Source organism: Petaurus breviceps, unplaced genomic scaffold (genome assembly GCF_028583685.1).
Source record: "Petaurus breviceps papuanus isolate PSGF00001 unplaced genomic scaffold, PetGlider_PUasm1.0 174, whole genome shotgun sequence".
Lineage (NCBI taxonomy): Eukaryota > Metazoa > Chordata > Mammalia > Diprotodontia > Petauridae > Petaurus > Petaurus breviceps.
In genome coordinates this window covers 19235063-19256001 of record NW_027185761.1, presented here as the reverse complement: position 1 = coordinate 19256001, position 20939 = coordinate 19235063, and the positions used below count along the sequence as shown (strand labels likewise).

Here is a 20939-nt window from a genome sequence, read left to right as displayed (position 1 = left end):
CAAATAATCTCTCCCTCTGCGTTAAGGCTGCACCCCTGGTCTTCTTTAAATAGCATGTATCCCCAGAGCACTCAAGGCGTGACTTCATTTACATACAGCTTTTCGGAAATAGGCAAACCTCAGACCTCGGGGTCTCAACACAATATTAATTCTAACCAAACTGGGGAGAATCTGGACACTGTGCTGATCTGCTGCCATCACCCCAAGGGTCTTGCTTAGATTGAACACAGCTGCTGTTGCAGTATCCACAGTCTATTTTGCTTCTGGTAGGCCATAACCTTTCTTCTAGGAAAAAAAAAAATTGCTGGGAGGGCTTTTGGTTTTAGGAACATGGGAGGCAGCCAAAGGGGAGGGGGGGGGGGGGGGAAGTGGGCAGGGGCGGGTGTTATGCAAGCTTCCCTATGTAATTGTAGCCACCCATCCAGTCCCTGCCATTTGACCTGGGTCCTGACAAAGCCCTGTCAGCTTGCCATGACACTGACCTGTACTTCCCCTTGGTAATTCTAGCTCTGGGCTTTTCCTGGGCAGGCACCTCAGTAAGGTCCCAGTCCCGTGATGTTGATAATGACCTTGACCACAAGGATCGAACAAGAACTGAGACAAGACTATAGAGGAGAGAAGTTTCCCTGTCTTCTGCCTGAGCTCCTTCAACCCCACTTCCTGTTCAGACATCTGCATTGATTGGGCTGGTTTCTAACAGAACTCAGGGGGCGGGAGAAAAGTCAGGAGGAAAAACATGAAGGATTAATGAAAAGTGCTTTTGGAAAACTGTTGCCATCAACTCCACTACACATAGACTATAGGATGTCCCCCAAATCTTAAAGCAGCTTTAAGCTACTGATTAAAGGTTTCTCATGGCACTAAGGCTTTGGGGACACCCTGGATAAATTCACAAAACACACTCTTGGCCCCCTGTTAAAAAAGATAAAAACATATTCACAAGTAATCTTTCATCACTATGAGCCAACTGAAGTGACCTGGGTGGAATCTGAGAGACAGGAAGCATGTTACGTGGGACCTCTGGACATGGAAGTTATTTTCCAGAGTCTGTTCCTTGGGCATTTTTCAAGTGCTCCAACCTCATGATCTTTTCTTTCCTAAGCTGGTCACCCCACAGCTGTCCTGGTACCATAATAGAATGACAGGCTCACTGAGCTGACAGGGGTCTGTTCCAGTTCCAACTCCCTGAATTTGCAGATGGGGAAGTCGAGACTCAAGGAAGGTAAAGCCCTGACCCAAAGCCTGAAAACATCATACTTGGCTATGGACAGCCTACACGACAGATACATTTTATCTGCTTTTGATTCCATTTGGAACAGTAGCTCTGAAAAGAAACCTTGTATCCTGAGTGGTTGGCAAGCTGCTGCATTGAACTTCTCCCCATTTAATTCGACAGGATGTGGGCAACCCTGGTTTTCTCGCAATTCACTATCAGATGCTTGAACTGCAAGAAGCATTTTCATACTCTGCTCCTGGCAAGCAACAGACTTTGTAGGGTCACTCTCCCCGGGCAGTTTAGATTTGAGGAAATAAATGACAAGATAAGTAAAGTGCTGGCTGGCCAACCTCACACATGACCCATAAATCAGCCCAGCAGAACACTCAAACTGGAGAGAACACAGCACCATCTAGTGTTAAATACTGAGGTTTGACGGCCAGAGAGAACACTGTCACCAAGCCATGGGCTCTTAAGCAATCAATCCCAGCTCTTTCGGGACAAAAGGAGACCTAGAATAGAGCTGTCAGGCAAAAGCAGGCAAAAAGGGGACCCAACGAATAAGAGAGTAGCACGCAGAACCAGGGCCCCAACACGCAGTGGCCTCGGTCTTCTCACTGTCCTTGCCTGTCCAACATGCTCTCTACCCCTTAGGGAATTAAGAGTCGAAGACAGGAAACACCGATCCAGGCAGATACTGAGACCAGCACGTGCACCAGCGAGTAGGGAAAGAAGGTAACTGCTGGTAGGCATGCTCAGTGCCCTCTGCTGGACAGTCATCCGTGTCAAACCCACCATCAGGGGGTGATGCTCAAGTCGGACTCCTTGTTCCTTTTCTCTCTCCCTTTGGTGACAGCCTTGGCTCCCACGGGTTCAGGGTTGAATTATGAGATCAGAAGCCAGACTACAGAGGCTTTATTTTTTAAAAAGTTATTTATTTTTAACATTCTTTTAAAAAATTTTGAGTTCCAAATTCTGTCCCTCCTTCCAGTCCCTCCCTAAGAGAAGAAATGAGATATATAATGAAGATGGCTTATTTTTAAGTCTAGACAAGGAGGTAAGGAGAGATAGGACATAGCTAGTGAGGATGGATGGATGAAGTGAGGGGTTTTTAAAGACAGAGAAAAGATTGGCATGTTCACAGGCAGCAGAGGAAAATGCAGTAGATAGGGGGAGATAGTAAGGATGAGAGAGGGTGCAACTGCAGAAGATGGGATCGAGGGTGAACGTTAAGGGGGTTTGCCTTGGCCAAGAGAAGGGCCATCTCTACAGGTGAGACAGAAGCAGAGGACGGAAAAGGCCAAGATGTCTGAGTGACATATCTTGCTTTTGCATCTTATCTCCAGTGCTTATTGAGTTATCAGCACACTACTTTAGGCTTCTTTAGAGATGGAGAATCTTGGAAGCATTTTGAATGCTATCAGGGTAAGTTTGCAAACGAGGGCGAAAAGGGCTGCAGAGCAGAATTAGAACGGTTAGCTTCCCACTTGTTAGTTGTACAGACACTGTCTCTACAGATGTGATTTTTAAAACCTAGGACCCCTGTTGTTAAATGACGGAATGAGCTGGAGCAAGAAAGTACCGTGCGTGTGTAACGATAAATCCGTCCTTCACAGGTGTTTGTTGAAATTGAAAATTCAAAGGCTGGAATTAGCAACAAACAGAATCAAACTTTTCCTTTTTAGGGCCAGCATCTACTGTCACCTGTTTGGTTGGGGATGGGGGTGTTGCTATTAGGGAATAACTGATCGATGGTGTCATATAAGGAGTTTCAAGATACTACCTGGGCAAATAGAACCACCCTGAGCCTCCTCAGTTCATTTTCTTTCCTCCCCACGCCTCCACTCAGAAAAGCATCTGGAGTAACCTAACGTATGTGCAGCAACGTGGTGCTGAGCTGGCCCAGGACATATGTAGGTTTGGACTCTGGCTTGGATGGTTCTGGATTCCACGGTCACGGGCAAGCTCCTTCACCTCCCTGTATATGTTTTTCCAGCTCCAAAGCACAGGCTGGGGAAGGGATAATCCCTTGTATTATCTCCATCTCCATCCCAGAGCCGTTGGGGAGAAGACTTTGTAAACTTCAAAGGGATTTAGCCATACTGGACGAATTGACCATCTTCACAGACCGCACCAAGTTGTGCTGTCTTCTTAGTCTATGGGGCAAATAGGTATATTTTCCCCAAAGTTTCTATGGAAAGCTAAGAAGGTCCTTTCTGTCTCTAGGTATTGGTGCCCAATGACCTTATTATCAGTAGTGACCTTATTAAGTTTAATAGATTTTTGTCTCTGCTTCCACATGCCCTCCGGACTTTAATTTTCAGACAAATTTAAATTTCTGGGAGAAAATGAAGCATTTGTTACTAGATGTGCCAATATTGTTGGCTTACATGATGAAGAGGATGCTTAGGAGGGAAAGAGAGGGCACTGCCCTATTTAAATAGGGGAAAGGACAAGATGTTGCAGAAAACCTTTGTGCCAAGCTCTTCTTCAGTGCCCATGACCTCACATGAAATTCTAGCAATGTGAAGCCGAGCACAGATCCTAAATGAGGCCCTGAAGAATGCAGGGCTTGTGTCTGCAGTAGCAAAGCTCAGAGGCCCACCCCCTGGGCAGGTTGGGCAGAACTGAAGACAAGTGCAATCTTATCTTTGCAGGTTCCCAAGTTCAGAGCATGGCACTGATTTGGCTCCAAATTTGGCCAGACTTCTTTTTGACCCATGAAGAAGAGCATGTTGTTTCTTTACTGATTCTGATGACCAGGAGGCCCAAACTTCTTGGCCTTACTCTCCAGCACTGCCACTGAAAGGCAGGGCACTATAAAGGCAGGGCACTTAAATCCCCACTGAGGGGCCACATAACATTCACACGCGGTCTGTTTCCTCACCTGACACAGAAGGACGCTACTTGTGAATCTCCCTGACTCACAGGGCTGTGCCCTGAGTGCACTACAAGATGGGAAGTGTCACAAAACACGTCCATTTCAAAGATGTGTGATTTGGTCTGTGTGGCTCTTCCCTTCTCAGAAGCAGACAGTCACCTTTCTCCTTAGTAGCTACACCTCCAGAGCTGCTGGGTTTGAAAGATTCATCACCCTGAGTCTCGTCTAGAGACAAGCCATCAGAACCCAGCTAGGAGGCTCCTTGGATAACATCGCACAGCCAGTGCCTTGCTAAAGTTTACCTTCTGCTGGCAGAGTCCTTGAGAAACCCAGGAGGCAACCTGGTGAGACTTTACAAAATACATGGCCTTGTAAGTGTGCAAGCCAATCTATGGGCCCAGACTTTTAAAGAAAGGAAGACCAGCCCCCAAACAGTAAAATTATCAAAGGGAATTTTAGCAACACGGGAATATAAGATACACCAAACTTAGGAAATCACAGAAAAAGGCCTTGGGAGTTAGGAAACCTGGATTTGCCACTTATTAGCTGTATGAAAGTCTCAATGTCCATTTCTATAAAATGGGAATACCAACACTTTCACTATCTACCTCACAGGGTTGCTATAAGAATTGGAGAACGTCATATACCATGAGCTACTGACTCCATTGGTTCAATCACCAATGAAATGGTTTTACAGTATCTCATTTGATCCTCATAACAACCCTTTGATGAAGGTGCTATTACAATAGCCATTTTACAGATGGAGAAACTGAGGCAGGCAGAGGTAAGGTAACTTGCCCAGGGTCACAAAGTTAACAAGTGTCTGAGGCTGGATTTGAACTCAGGTCTTCCTGACTCCAGACCCAGCACACTTTATCCATTGCGCCCCCTAGCTGCCCACTGATGCACATGGTATTCAGGCTGGCCTGGCACATCTGGTATGAGGGGGCGGAGCCCTCCTCAGGGTTGCTGACCACCTGGCACTCATCCATGCCTCTCACCTGCAGTTCCAAGAAGCTGCAGCTTGTGCAGTGGCCACACCCTGGTAAAACCATCTTGGCAGACAGGCTAAACCAGGTGGACAGTAACTGACAAGTCTCAAACCCATTGGTGAGTTAGGAGGTTTCTACACTAAGCATGTGAAGATTTTTCTGCAAGCAGAGTGGGCAGATGAGAACCTGTTCCAACAGCCACGAACGCAGCTGAAGCGGAAACTGTGGAGCACTGAGAGCCTGGTCAGACATCAGAGACACCCCTGGCTACCACCAATGGACTGCAATGACTCAAATCTAACTGAGAGGAGAGTCAAGACATCACCCCATGACGTCAGTGTCCTCTGAAAAACTAAAGGGAAACAACAACAAAATGGCAATGTCTGAGAAGGGCTGGCTAACATTTTGTCCGTTCTTATTACAGGAGATGTTTTAAACAAGTGGTAAGCTTAAACACTGCCACACGTTAGTTTCCTTCCACACTGGAAGTCTTACCAAGGCACCTCCTGCCAACATTACATTCCATCCTCTCTTAATACATGTCCTACATCTATTATGCATGACCCCTCTGCAGACGCAGACATCATCATCATCATCATCATCATCATCATCATCATCATCATCATCATCATCATCATCATCACTAGTTTAAGAGCTTTCCAAAGGTGACACCTGGTAGATGACGATCAACACTGGTGGCTTCCAGAAAACAAAAAAGATGAAAAACGGTCAGTTGGTACAGGGGCAGAGCAATAACCTGCCCAGAAAACCAGAGTATAATAGGAAAGTGTATGTGGGAAGGGGTGGGGGATCCCCAGTGGAGGACTGAAATATCTGGGAGGAGAGAGAGGGTCAGAATCCCTCAGGGTGGGAGGGGGTGGGGAAGGAGGAGCCTTTCTTAGGATCCTGGACCCTGTGTAAGAATACCCCCAGGCTCCTTTGCTTCCCTAGGTACTTTCCCGCAGTGATTTCATCAGCTGCCATGGGTTCTACGATCATCAGTCTGTTGATAAATCTGACCCCTACATACCTAGTCTAGCCCTGCTCTTCTGTCTCAGCTCTAGATGCCTCCACTTAGAGGAACCATTGGTGTCTCAAATCTGACATGCCCCCAAAGGAACAGGTTACATCCTCCTAGTGTCCCAGGTGTCTGACCTGTCACCCTGCACCCTCCTCCCCACTCCCGGTCACGCTCCAGGCTCAGGGCCTCAGCATCTCTTGCCTCGACTCTTCCAAGAACCTCCAAACTAGTTCCTATCATCCCATCACATACTCAAGAAGCCTCTGTAGCCCACTACTGACCTGAGGATAAAATACAAACCCTTTTTAGTATTTAAAGGCTTTCCAAAAAACTGAGCTGCTATTACTTGACCTGAGTCCAGCCAAACAAGCCCATCTGCTTCACATTACCTCTTAGTTCACTTTTGCAGGGCTGTCCTCCATCCCTAGGATGCACAAGAGGCCTTTTCTGACCACCCCAGTTACTGATATTCTCCACTATTCCATCTCCAAATCACTTGTCATTTTCTTACCTTGGTCCGTGGTTTCCCAGCCCCCAGGAGAATGTAAGTTCCTTGAGGGGAGCACCCATTTCAGCTGTCCTTCTATTCCACCTAACCACATAGAAGGTACTTAAATGCTTTCTGAATTCACTCACTGACTACCTGGTCAAGTAATCACCCACCTCTGGGCCTCTTCCTTCCTTTGTATAATGAGAATGAGAGTCTCCTGGGTCCCTTCTAGCTCTGACCCTCCACAACCTTCCCTAAGACTCACCCAGACACACAGAACCCAGTCCAAACCTCACACTAGGCCTGGGTACCATCCTGTCTCCTAACTCCCAAAGCTGGTACTCCAAACAGATTCTCCAGGACACACTTAAGTCTTCTCAATGAGGCAGGACAGCAGAATGGGAAGTCCCGCACTAGGAGTCGAGAACCAGACTCCAGTTCCAAATGACACTAACACACACATCAAACAGAGAAAAGCTGCTTCATACATCTGAGTCTCGTTTCTCTACTGTAAAACTGAGACTGGATGACCTCTGAAGTCCTGCCCAGTCCTAAAAATGCATAATCCTAAATTCCTAAAAGGGAATTAATGAATCTGAAGGTTGTAGATACTGGCAGGGCAAGAGAAATGGCAGACTCTTTTGCTGCTGTTTGGTGCACCAATGCAGAAATGCTATTCCTATATTTATGATGGGGGATCGAGCTATTCTAGGAGTCATTTAACAGAGTACAGTTACAGGGAAAGGCTCAGGACAGTCAAACCAAACAAGTAGTGGTCATCCCCCCAGGACAGCAAATCCACCTGTTCAAACCTGAAAGAGCTGCAGCAGAAGGGGGTGGTCCCCTCCCTCCTTGAGCTGCTGCCTCCCCTGGGGTAGCCCCGCAGAAGGGGTCTAAGCCACACAGCCGGGCAGAAAGAGAGCACCTGCAACACCTGCTGCCATGATGAAGAGGGCCCATTTCATGTTACTACTGAATGTTGACAGAAAGCCCTTTTTATAGCATATCACTAAAAATAACATGTCGTTCTATATCATACCCGATAAGAGAAGACTGAGCACACTCAGCAGATTTACAAATAAATTGGCCACAAATCAAATATCATCTAACCCCCGATGATGCAACTCACTAAAGCAAGGAATGATGTTCTACTCCTTGACTATACTTGATGCGGTTTAGAATCCACTAGGGGGGAAAAAACCCAGCACATGATTTTCACTTTAGCTTTAGGGCTCACCGGCTCTGCTGCTAAAGCCACTCTCAAATGAGAGGGCAGCCGTGGCGGGCTGCTCACAAATGCGGCAGAGTGTGAGTGTGTGTGCGCGCGTGTGTGTAGCCTGACACTCAGCACCTGAGAATGAGCCTGAGAAGGGAATAGGCAACAGGAGGATCGATTATTCCTGCTTCAGATGTTTGTGCCTTGGGATGCTCAGACATTTGAGCTATATAAAAACAACTGTCGTAGACGTTATTACTTTTCAGGAATCACAAGATAAATAGTTGCTTGATCAAAAAAAACCAAAAGGTAAATTTAATTTAAAAAATATAATTGCCTATAAGATGAAGAGACAAATTAAATTGCTGAAAAAGAGTCTTGCCTTATGACGCTCACATTAATTAGTAGGTTTGGTATCCAAAATCTAAGAAATGAGTGCTATGCCAGGTAACTTAGGAACTGTCTGGAAATAAATGCATTTTAAGGGTGGAGGGTTCCTTGATTATTTCTTAATATCAAAAAGTATCACAGGCTGTTCTTCAAAACACCAGCTTTTCTTGCAGAGGCTACTGTCCAGAGTCTCCAATTTTCCACACAGGATAGTCTTGGTTTCAGCCAACTCTCAGTGGAGGGGCTACTAATACTACCCCATCTCCTCGAACAAACAGCATTGGAATGTTCCTCTTGGTTGACTGAGAGGAAAAAAAAAGAAAAAACTTCATAGAACATATTTTAAGCAAATACTTATGGATTTTTTTTTTAAAACAAAGGGAAATTTTGTGAATGTTAAAAAAATACCAAAATACACATTTGGATTAGCAACAAACACCACAAAGAAATTATTTTAAAACCTGGTTATCTACATGTGCTAACCAAAAAAAAAATCACTGTCAATTTTCATTACTCTACATCAACTGTTAAAAGTCATTCTGAGGTTTTAAGAAAGGAAGATCAATTGGGATATTTTGTGGAAGGGAAGGGGAAGATGAGGAATTTCATTATTTGAAATGTTGGTTGGTTTGCCCAGAGATCCCACTGTTTTAGTGATAAAAAGGTCCCACAAACACAAAAATATTGATAGCAATATTGTTCTTGTAGTAAAAAAGCAGAAGGGGCGGCCAGGTAGCACAGTGAGTAAGAGCACCGGCTCCAGTGTCGGGATGACGTGGGGATCAAATCCGGGCTCAGATACTCAGCACCACACCCAGAAATAACTGGCCATGTAACCTTGAGCAAGTTACTTAACCCCGATTGCTATAAAAAAAAAAGAAGCAGAAACAAAGAAGATGCCCACCAATTTGAGGAATGGCTAAACAAGTTGTGGTACATGAATAGAATAGAATATCACTGAGTTGTAAGAAACACTATGAGCTGATATAAAGTTAAGTAAGCAGGACTAGGAAAACAAACACAATAACTACAACAATCCAAATGGAAAAGATAAAAAAAACTGAATGCTGTGTAATTATAATGATCAAGATTGGTGCCAAAGAAAGGAAAACATGCTCCCCCTCTGCCTTCTTTGCAGAGCCATGAGCTGTAATAGCCTGTCGGGCTCAGCTAATGGGCTGGTTAGCTTTGAGGAACTGTTTTTTCTCCCTACTTCCCTTCTTTTTATTCTTTGTTATAAGGGATAATTCTGGGGAGGAAGAGAGGGATTTATTTGGAAATAAGGATGGTGTAAGATCAAAACAGCAATAAAATTAAATAAGTAAGCATTAAATTTGAAGAAATGGCAAGACACCAAAGGCGAAATGTCTGTCAGGCAGAAGGGAGATTTGGGATAGAAAGAGATGCCTCTGGACACAGACTTAACGAGTTTACACACTGTCTCTGCCACTTCCAGCTTGTGTGACCTCGGGCAAAGCATTTATCTTGTCCAGGCTTCTCAGTGTCCTCCCCTCTACGTGAGGAGGCTGGACTAGCTGGCCTCTAGTGGGCATCAAGGCTCTGCATCTTTGATCAGATGACATTAAGGAGCTCGGGAGACTCTGGAGAGCTGAAGAAGGAGCTCCCAAATCAAGATGTGGGACAATAAGGTAAGAGTAGACCTCCGGAAAGAAATGGATAAAGAGCAAAAGGTTGATATTAGGGAAGCAGAACCAAGAGATGGGAAGAGGAACAATTAAAAGAAAACAGCCCACGTTCTATAGTGTTAAGGGAAGCCAAAAAAAGAGCAAGAAGAAGGAAGCAATGTCCGAGCTCTCTGAGCTGCACCAGGAGGCACGGGATCAGTCTGTTGGACTGAAGAATGATACTTGCTAGATCACTCTGCCAGAAGGCACAGGCGAGACCGCTTACCTTGTAGATCTCCTCATAAGTTTCTTCATCTATTTCTATAGTGGTCACAGTCTCTTCTACGTCTCCCAAAATCATGTTTAGATGCTGATCATAAGCCTAGGGAAACAAATGCAGTTGGAATTATTAGATTATGGAACATGTATAAGTGAACACAGATTGACAATATGAAATACTTGAAATTCAGTAATTTCAAGATTCAAGTAATTTCAAAAATTCAGTAATATACAAGATGAATATTCCTTACTGTTTAAATATGAAAAACAGGGTTATTGTGAATGATTTTTTTCCGTGTGCTCTGAGGTAAAGAGATCATTAATACAGTCATGATTTACTTTTCCTGGCTAAAAAAATTCCATTAATGGACACAATTTTAAAATTTCCTAGGATGTGTAAAATGTAAGTACGCAGGACCCAGATCTTACACATTACTTAAAGGAGGCACACTGCCCATAACACACAAGCAATTAAGAAAGTTACAATAAGAACAAGAAGGTGCCTTTCCCAGCTTTGGTATATGTGGTCAATAATGTTTGTTCTCCTTATGTGTACTTATTGTTATTGCTTGAATCTTGGGGGAGGGTGAGCAACAGGAATGTTTAAAATATGCACGTATTTTTCAAAAACAAGGGGTATAACCCAAAGAGATCAAAAAAAGAGGAAAAAGACCCATCCATACAAAAATCTGAGTAGAGTAAGCAGAACCAGGGGAATAGTTTACATAATAATACAGCAACCTTGGAAAGAAAAACCAATTCTGAAGGATTTAAGAACTCAATGCAACAACCAACAATGATTCCAGAGGAGCAGTGCTGATGCCACTCGCCTCCTGACAGAGACAGGGGTGATGGGCTCCAGTGAAGACTGGGGCACACACTTTCTAATGTGGCCAACATGAGAATCTGTTTTGCTTGACTATATATATTTGATATATGAGCTTTACTGTTGTTTTTTCATTTGGAGGCATAGGGGGGAAATGGGATGAAGGAGTTCCCCTCATAAAGAAGAAATAAAGGTCACTGAAAACATCTTTTTTAAATGCACTGAAAAGAACACAAAGAAGGTCAGAAGGCTACAGAGATAAGCAGGACAGCTCAGAAAGTTATATATTGATTTTTTTCCATTTTCCAAAAAAAAAAAAAAACAACCAAAAAACAAAATGTGCATAATAGAGACTGGGAGTTTCATGTGCAATCTTCTTTCTGTTTTATTTTGTGTACAAAAATGTCTAAGTTCAGAACTTTTTTAAAAATCAGAAATTTTGAAATAGGCAACTTTATACTTGACATAAGAGAAAAACATCCTAACAATTAGAGCTATGCCCAAGTAGAACTGGTTGCTTTTGGAGGTAACAGATTCCCCAGACAGACCTCTGAAAGGGATGTGGAGAAGATTCACATTCAGGGACAGTTGGAACTGAATAATGACCTCTGAAATCCCTTTCAACTCTCTGAGTGTGAGTTGGCTGGGAAGCACGGAGAAGGAAGAGTCCACCAACAAATGATAAAAGAAAGAATAGAAGACAAAATAAGCCATTTTGGATACATGAAATTAAGTAGCTTCTGCTCCAAAAAAAAAAAAATCATTAAGAACTCCAAAATAAGCAAACATGCTTAGTAAAGTTTAATTTTATCAAAATCACTGATAAAAGACTGAAATCCAAAATGTAGGGTAACTACAATATATCTATATGTATGTGTATATATATATATATATATATATATATATATATATATATATATACACATATACATAGATGTATGTGTTTATGTATACACACACATGTCCAAAAGTCATTTAGAACTTGGTAAGAGGTCAAAGGATATGAACAGTTTTCAAAAGAAATGTAAACCATAAACAACCATTTGACAACATGCTGCAAATTATTAATACTAAGTGAAATGCAAATAAAGTAACTTGAGGTTTTACCTCACATCCTGAAGAATGGCAAAGATGACCAAAAGAACCCAACAAAAAACCAATAAGTCAGTGTAGGAGAGGCTATGGGAAGGTAGGCACAGTAAGGCACTGGTAGGAGAGCTGTAATCTGTGAATTGCTCCAAATATTCTGGATATCAATTTTGGATTATGCAAGAAAAGTAACTAAACATTTGGCCCAGTGATCTGACTACTGACAAAACTCCAAGGAAGCCAAAGACAGGAATTGAGAATGAAACAGCATACCAAAATTTATGAGATGTGGTCAAACTAGTACTTAAGGGAAAATTTATATCTCTAAATTTCTTACATCAATAAAATAGAGGAAAAAAGCACATCAATGCATGCAACTAAAAAGAAAAACTAGAAAAAGAATAAGCTAAAATTCTCTAATTAAACACCAAATTGGAAATTCTGAAAATCAAAGGAGAGATTAATAAAACTGAAAGGAAGAAAACCATTGAACTAATAAATAAAACTAGAAGCTGGTTTTATGCAAATAAATAAACCATTGGTTAATTTGACTAAAAAAAGGAAGGAAAACTAAATTACTAGTATCAAAAATAAAAAGGGTGAATTCATTCCCAATGAAGAGGAAATTAAGACAATATTTAAGAGCTATGTCGCCCAATTATATGCCAATAAATTTGACAATCTAAATGAATGAATATCTACAAAAAATTAAATTACTGGGCGGCCAGGTGGCACAGTGAGTAGAGCACCGGCCCTGGAGTCAGGAGGACCTGAGTTCAAATCCGGTCTCAGACATTTAACACAAAAACTAGCCATGTGACCTTGGGCAAGTCACTTAACCCCAAATGCCCTCCCCCCCCAATAAAAAGGATGCCCTCGATGCATGAGTAGATTATTCTTGGGGCGGCCAGGTAGCACAGCGAGTAAGAGCACCGGCTCCAGTGTCGGGATGACATGTGGATCGAATCCGAGCTCAGACAGTTAGCACCCACACAGAAACACCTGGCCATGTAACCTTGAGCAAGTTACTTAACCCCAATTGCTGAGGGGCGGCCAGGTGGCTCAGCGAGTAAGAGCACTGGCTCCAGTGTCGGGATGACCTGGGGATAGAATCCGGGCTCTGATACTTAGCACCACATCCAGAAATAACTGGCCATGTAACCTTGAGCAAGTTACTTAACCCTGATTGCTCTAAAAATAAATAAATAAATAACCCACATTAACAGAATAAAATACTTAAATAACTCAATCTTAGAAAAAGAAGCTGAAGAAGCCATTAATTAACTTCCTAAGAAAAAAAAACCCTGGACTAGAAGGATTCACAAGCAAATTCTACCAAACATTCAAAGAACAATTAATCCCAATACTGCATAAATTACTTGGAAATAAAGTAGAGTCCTCTCAAATTCTTTTCACGACACAAATATGGTGCTGATACCCAAACCAGGAAAAGCCAAAACAGAGAAAGAAAATTTCAGATCTATTTTCCTAATGAATATTGATGCAAAAATTTAAAATAAAATACTAGCAAAGAGATTACAGCAATATATCACAAGTAAGTATGACCAGGTGGGATTTACAGTAGGATTGCAGGAGTGGTTCAACACTAGGGAAACTACCAGAATAATTGACCACATCAATAACAAAACCAACAAAAATCATATTATTACCTCAATAGATGAAGAAAAAGTCTTTGACAAAATACAGCACCCATTTCCATTAAAAAGGCTAGAGAGCACAGGAATGGAGCTTACCTTAAAATGATAAGTAATATTTATCTAAAGCCATCAGTAAGAATTGTCTGTAACAGAGATAAGCCAAAAGTATTCCTAATACAATCAGAGGTGAAGCAAGGATGCCCATTATTACCTCTATTGCTTAATATTGTACTAGAAATGTTAGCTATAGTAATAAGGGAAGAAAAAGAAATTAAAGCAATTAGAATAGGCAATAGGGAAACTAAGCTATCACTCTTTGCAGATGAAAAGATGGTATACTTAGAAAATCCTAAAGATGGCGGAGTAAAAGCACAAACTTGAGTTGGGCTCTTACTCCAATCACTTCTAATACATGTAAAAAAATAACTCATAAATTTTGGAGCTACAGAACCCACAAAATGACAGCGAGAAATAAATCTCCTGCGGAGGGCAGCCTGGCAGACCGGCAGGAAGGACGTATCCAAGCTAGCTGGGAGCCAGGCACAGTCCTGAGCGGTTCCAGCCCCAGGATACTCCAACCAGCAGCAACCAGAGCAGACTTCAGGATAGTAAATCACCAGCAGCTGTGGTGGTTTTAAGACTTCTCAACCCATAAACACCAAAGACAAAGTAAAAGGTCAGTGTGGAACTCTGAACAGGGGGACAGAAGAAATTTGTCTAGCCCCTGCCCTCAGGGCAATAAGTGGTGGGGCACCTCCAGAGCTCCTGGCCTGCAGATCATAGGGAGACCAAGCAACCATTCAGAGGGTAATCACTCTTGCTTTAACCTGCTTGGATCTGGATCACTATCTTAGGTACTTGTCCTGGGGTGTGTGGCCAGTGTGCCAGAGCTTGTGGGGGCTGTAGGGAGGGCACCCTCCTAATAGCTCCAGCAGCAGCAAAAACCCCAGTGATTTGGGACAAAGCTCTCTCCGTTCTGGAAGCAGAGTTCTACTGTAGCAAAGACCTCAAAAGTCAAGTGACTGGCTGGCAAGGTGAGCACACAGAGGAAACACAATCAGACAATAGGTTCCTTTTCTGGGGACAAAAAAGGATCAAAGCATGGAATGGGAGGAAGACAACAAAGTCAGAATTCCTGCATCAAAAGCTTCCAAGAAAAATATAAACTGGCTATAGGCCATGGAGGAGTTTAAGAAGGATTTTGGAAATCAAGTAAGAGAAGTGGAGGAAAAATTGGGAAGAGAAATGAGAATGATGCAAGAAAATCATGAAAAACGAGTCAACGGCCTACTAAAAGAGACCCAAAAAAATATAGAAGAAAATAACACCTTAAAAAATAGACTAACTCAAACGGCAAAAGAGACCCAAAAAGCCAATGAGGAGAAGAATGCCTTAAAAAGTCAAATTTGCCAGATGGAAAAGGAATTTCAAAAACTCACTGAAGAGAATAACTCCTTCAACATTAGACTGGAGCAACTGGAAGCTAATGACTTTATGGGAAATCAAGATACTATAAAACAGATCCAAACAAATGTAAAAATAGAAGGCGATGTTAAATAGATCACTGGAAAAACCACTGACCTAGGGGCAGCAAGGTAGCACAGCGATTAAGAGCACCGGCTCCAGTGTCAGAATGACTTGGAGATTGAATCTGGGCTCAGACACTCAGCACCACACCCATAAATAACTGGCCGTGTAACCTTGAGCAAGTTACTTAACCCCGATTGCTAAAAAAAAAAAAAAAAGCCACTGACCTGAAAAATAGATCTAGGAGACAGAATTTTAAAATTACTGGACTACCTGAAAGCCATGATCAAAAAAGGAGCCTAGACACCATGTATCAAGAAATTATCAAGGAAAATTGCCCTGATATTCTAGAACCAGAGGGCAAAATAGAAATCGAAAGAATTCACTGATTGCCTCTTGAAAAAAGATCCTCAAAAGAAAACTCCTAGGAATATTATAGACAAATTCCAGAGTTCCCAGGTCAAGGAGAAAATACTGCAAGCAATCAGGAAGAAACAATTTGAGTATTATGGAAACACAATCAGGATAACACAAGTCCCAGCAGCTTCTACATTAAGGTATCAAAGGGCTTGGAATATGATATTCCAGAGGTTAAAGGAGGTAGGACTAATATCAAGAATCGCCTACCCAGCAAAACTGAAGCATGAGAAAGTAAACAGGAAAAAGAAATCATAAAGAACTTATTAAAGTTGAACTATTTACATTCCTACATGGAAAAACAATAATTGTAACTCAGTTACAATTTCTCAGTATGAGGATAGTTGAAGGGAATATATATATATGTATGTATAGGAGGGTGTACATGTGTATAAATATATGCATGTGTGGGCATATGTATGTACATGTATACATAAGGCACAGAATGAGTTGAATATGAAGGGATGATATCTAAAAAATAAAATTAAGAGGTGAGAGGAATATATTGGGAGAAGGAGAAAGGGAAAGATAGATTAGGGTAAATTATCTCATATAATACAGGCAAGAGAAAACTGTTACAATGAAGGGGTAGAGCAAGAAGGTGAAAGAGAATCACAACCTTACTCTTACTGAATTTGGCTTAAGCAGGGAATAACATACACTCTCAATTGGGTATCTTACACTATAGGAAAATAGGGGGGAAGGGGATAAGAGAGAGGATGATAGAAGGAAGGGCAGATTGGAGGAGAGGGTGGTTAGAAGCAAACACTTTTGAAAAGGAATAGGGTCAAATGAAAAAAAGTGGGGGGTGGGATAGGAGGGAGGGAGAAATAGTTAAGTCTTTCACAACATAACTACTATGGAAATGTTTTGTGTAACTACACATGTACAACCTATATTGAATTGCTTATCTTCCCAGTGGGGGTGGGAGAGGAGGGAAGAAGGGAGAAAATCTGGAACTCAAAGTTTTAAAAACAAATGTTTAAAAAGTTTTTTACATGCAACTGGGAAATAAGACACACAGGCACTGGGATATAGAAATCCATCCTGCCCCACTACAAAGTTGGGGGTGGGGGTTGGGGAGGATATAAGAGAGAACAGACTGGGGGAAGGGGTAATCAGTTGGCTTGCTATTTTGGGGTAGGGGAACGACTGGGAGAAAAATTTGTAACTCAAAATCTTCTGGAAATGAATGCTGAAAACTAAAAATTAATAAATTAACAACTTTAGCAAAGCTGTAGGATACAAAATAAACCTACATAAATCATCATCATTTCTATATATTACCAACAAAGTCCAGCAGCAAGAGAGAAATTTCATAAATATTTGGGAATCTATTTGCCAAAACAAATCCAGGAACTCTATGAACACAAATACAAAACACTTTTCACACAAATAAAGTGAGATTTAATCAACTGGAAAAATATTAATTGCTCATGGGTAGGTCAGGCCAATATAATAAAATGAGAATTCTACCTAAATTAATATATTTATTCAGTGCCATGCTAAACTATTAAAAGATTATTCTACAGAGCTAGAAAATACAATAATAAAATTCATCTGGAAGAACAAAAGCTCAAGGATATCAAGGGAATCAATTAAAAAAAAGCAAAAGAAGATAGGTGATCTACATACAAAAGAAGATGGAACTGGCTAAGAAATAGAGTGATGGATCATTGGAATAGACTGAGTACAAATTACATTATAGGAAGTGAACATAGTAATCTAGCATATGATGAACTCCAAGATCCAAGCTTTTGGATTGCTAGGTCTATATCCCAAAGATATCCAAAAAACTCATTATCTGACAAAAGCTGCTGGCAAAACTGGAAAACAGTATGGAAGAAACTAGGTATAGACCAACATCGCACTTTGTATACGAAGATAAAGTCAAAATGGGTACATGATTTAAATACAAAGGATGATACCATAAGCAAATTAAGAAACATGGAACAGTATATCTGTCAGATTTATGGAAAAGGGAAGAATTTAGTACCAAAGAAGCTATAAAAACTATTACAAAATGTAAAATAAATTTTTTTGATTATATAAAACTAAAAAGTTTTTGCACAAACAAAACCAATGCAACCATAATTATAAGGAAAGCAGAAAACTGGGAAAAATTTTTGCAACAAATATCTCTAGGAAAGACTTTATTTCTCAACAATATAGAGAACTGAGTCAAATTTATAAAAGTACAAATCATTCCTCAATTGATAAGAAGTCAAAATATATGAACAGGCAGTTTTCAGACTAGGAAATAAAAGCTATCTATAGTCAATTTAAAAATGCTCTAAATCACTACTGATTAGAGAAGTGTAAATTAAAACAACCTTGAGGTATCACCTCATACTTATCAGATTGACTAATATGACAAAAAAAAAAAAAGGAAAATGTGGGAGGGGATGTGTTTATTGGTGGAGTGGTGAACTCAACTAACCATTCTGGAGAGCAATTTGAAACAATGTCCAAAGGCAACAAAACTGCGCATTCCCTTTGATTCAGCAATACTATTGCTAGGTCTATATCCCAAAGATATTCAAAAAAGGGAAAAGGACCTATTCATACAAAAATATTTATAGCACCTCTTTTTGTGGTGGCTAAGACTTGGAAATCAAAGGAACGCCTATCAATTGGAGGGAATGGCTAAACAAGCTGTGGTATATGAACATGATGGAATACTACTGTTCTGTAAAAAATGATGAGCAGGTGTATTTCAGAAAAACCTGGACTTAACATGAACTGATGCATAGTGAAGTGAACAGAACTAGAACAATGTTGTACAGTTACAGCAATATTGTCCGATGAAGAACTGTGAATGACTTAGCTATTCTCAGCAATACAGTGATCCAAGACAATCCCAAAGGACTAATGATGAAGAGTACTATCAGCCTCCAGATAAAGAACTTATATTGACCGAATACAGACTGAAGCATGCTATTTTTCATTTTCTTTCTTTCGCTTTTTCTTTTGAGACTTCTTGTACAAAATGACTAATATGGAAATGTTTTACATCATTGCACATGTATAACCTATATCTGATTGTTTACCATCTCAGGGAGGGGAGAGGGGAAGGAGAGATAGAATTTGGAATTCAAAACTTTAAATAAAAATGTTTTAAAATTGGAAAAAAAAATTTAATGGTAGAGATTAAAAAATGAGCTAACACATGCAAAGTGTTTTGTAAAGCTCTATATAAGGCTGCTTATCATGCCAAAACAACAAAAAATTATCACATTCTGTTTCCATACATTTCTGCAGGCTTGTATTCCCATTCTTAGTCGCCAGACTAATGGCTTTTTGCTCAATTCTCATTGACCTCTCCGCAGCCTTTGACACTGCTGATCACTCCCTCCTCCTTGACACTCTCTCTACTGGTTGTCCTCCTACCTGCCTGCTTCTGTCTCCTTTGCTGGCTCCCCCTACAGATCACACCCTCTACTGTAGGTGACCCCCAGGGTTCTGTCTTGGGCCTCTTCTCTTCTCCCTCTATACTATTTCATCTGGTGATCTCATCAGCTACCATGCATTTATTTACCATTTCTATGCTGATCTACCTTTCTTACCCCATTCTCTCTGCTGACCTCCAGTGTTTTAAGTGACTTAACACCTCCCTGATGCAGGCAAAGGTACAGAGCTGCACTGGTAGAGGGGATGTCCCCATTTCAGTTCCTTTTACCAATGAAATCACAAACCCCATCTCCAAGGAAAACTTATGCATTATCAGGAACATTACTCATCTGTCCAAGATTTGTTATGTGTAACTCACATGCAATCTTCCTCGTAGTTCTCGGTCATTTCTCATCTTTACGTAAATTCTTTCATCTAGACTGAGCCTGATGAGATCCAGCGGCTCCTCTACAGTGTTGGTCGTCTGTTGCTGTTAAAAGGAGAAACTGCAATGATACACCCCCACCAGTAATACCAGAACACATCCCCACCTGTTCTCTGCAAAAACCAAAATGAGGAATGTGCATCTTCACTAATAGTTCCCACCTGACCTAGCTTACAAGAGGCTACTCATAAAAATGAATTCTTCCACTCCCTTTTATGAGAAGTCAGTCCTTGCAATGGTACTATAACCTAAAGGTTGTTTAGGGCTCCTAGGGCAGGCAAGAGTGCCAGGTCAACACACTTTAAAGGGTGCTATGCAGAATGCCATATTTTCATCAAGGGAGGACGTGATGTTTGCGAAAGAGGGTGGAGGGATGGGGAAAATGTATATGTCCTCTTAATCAGGCTGGGCTGGGATTTACAGATTCCTGGTACAGAGATGTGGCAACTAAAAACTGAAAATGTTAGGGAAAGCGAGCCAAATCTAGGGCCTGTAGGTGGGAAGGGAAGATGTGGGTAAAGCGGCAGCCAGATAGGAAGACCTAGATTCAAATCTAGCCTCCGACACTCACTGAGACCTTGGGCAAGTCACTTCACATCTGCCTGCCTGAGCTGCCCCAGCTGTAAAAAGGGGATAATTACAGTGTGCCTCCCAGGGTTGTTGTGAGGATCAAATGATATAGCATTTGTAAAATAAACTTTTCAAACGTGAAAGCCCTAGATAAATGCTATTATTATCGTTATGGGTGAGGTCAAAGAGTATAATTATTAACGACACACACACACACACCCTCCAAAACCCTCAAATGCAAAGAAGGAAGCTTTACAATAACGTCTGCAGAGAAATAGACTGAGACAAGAGGCAAAAAGAGCAAGAAAGCTTTCCCCCAAAGAGGGGCAAGCAGGGATTCCGAAGGCACCGAGGGGCACGGAGGCTTCGCGGGGCGCCATGAGAAGGAGCCCCTGGGACACTAAAGCCAAGCCTCCCGAGGCTGCGGGCTCAGGTGGGGATAGGGAGGACTGGACGGACTTTCTCCTCCGTCATTGGCTGGCTGAATCGTAAATCAGGAGTAGGCGGTCTAGTCAATGACCAGAAGAAAAGCCAATGAAAACTCTAGCTGGCCAGCCAGTGACAAAGCGGAGGGCGTGGTCTTCTCCATTTTGAGCCCAAGACTTTCAGAGATTCCCCGTTACTAGGGAATTTTTAGATGGGGTTGGGGGAAGGGACAATTAGACGGTTTCCGGGAAGAGGGAGCAAAGAACTACTCCAAAGAGCATCGTTGGGGTCCTACTGAAATAGCTCAGAGGACTGGGAGGCTCTCCAGCAACATACCTGATCCGCGTCGTCCGCCATGTTTCAAATCCGGTTCCTTTTCCCGCTTCTCGCGAGATGACGTGCACGCTCTCGCGGCAGCCAGCCTATCAAGCAGAGCAAACGTGATGAGGACTGCCCCCGGAGGCGTGTAGAGAGAGGGCTG

General features: G+C 41.8%; 1 protein-coding gene across 1 annotated transcript; it reads right to left on the bottom strand.

Annotated features, from left to right (window-relative positions):
• Window positions 1-8100: 8100 nt before the first annotated feature.
• On the bottom strand, window positions 8101-20933 carry LSM3 (LSM3 homolog, U6 small nuclear RNA and mRNA degradation associated). The gene is made up of 4 exons (XM_069083859.1): window positions 20795-20933; window positions 19397-19507; window positions 10118-10213; window positions 8101-8508 (listed from the first exon to the last, which is right to left on the bottom strand). Exons 1-4 carry the CDS (start codon window positions 20813-20815, stop codon window positions 8428-8430), a joined length of 309 nt encoding a protein of 102 aa, XP_068939960.1. The 5' UTR covers window positions 20816-20933; the 3' UTR covers window positions 8101-8427.
• Window positions 20934-20939: the final 6 nt, after the last annotated feature.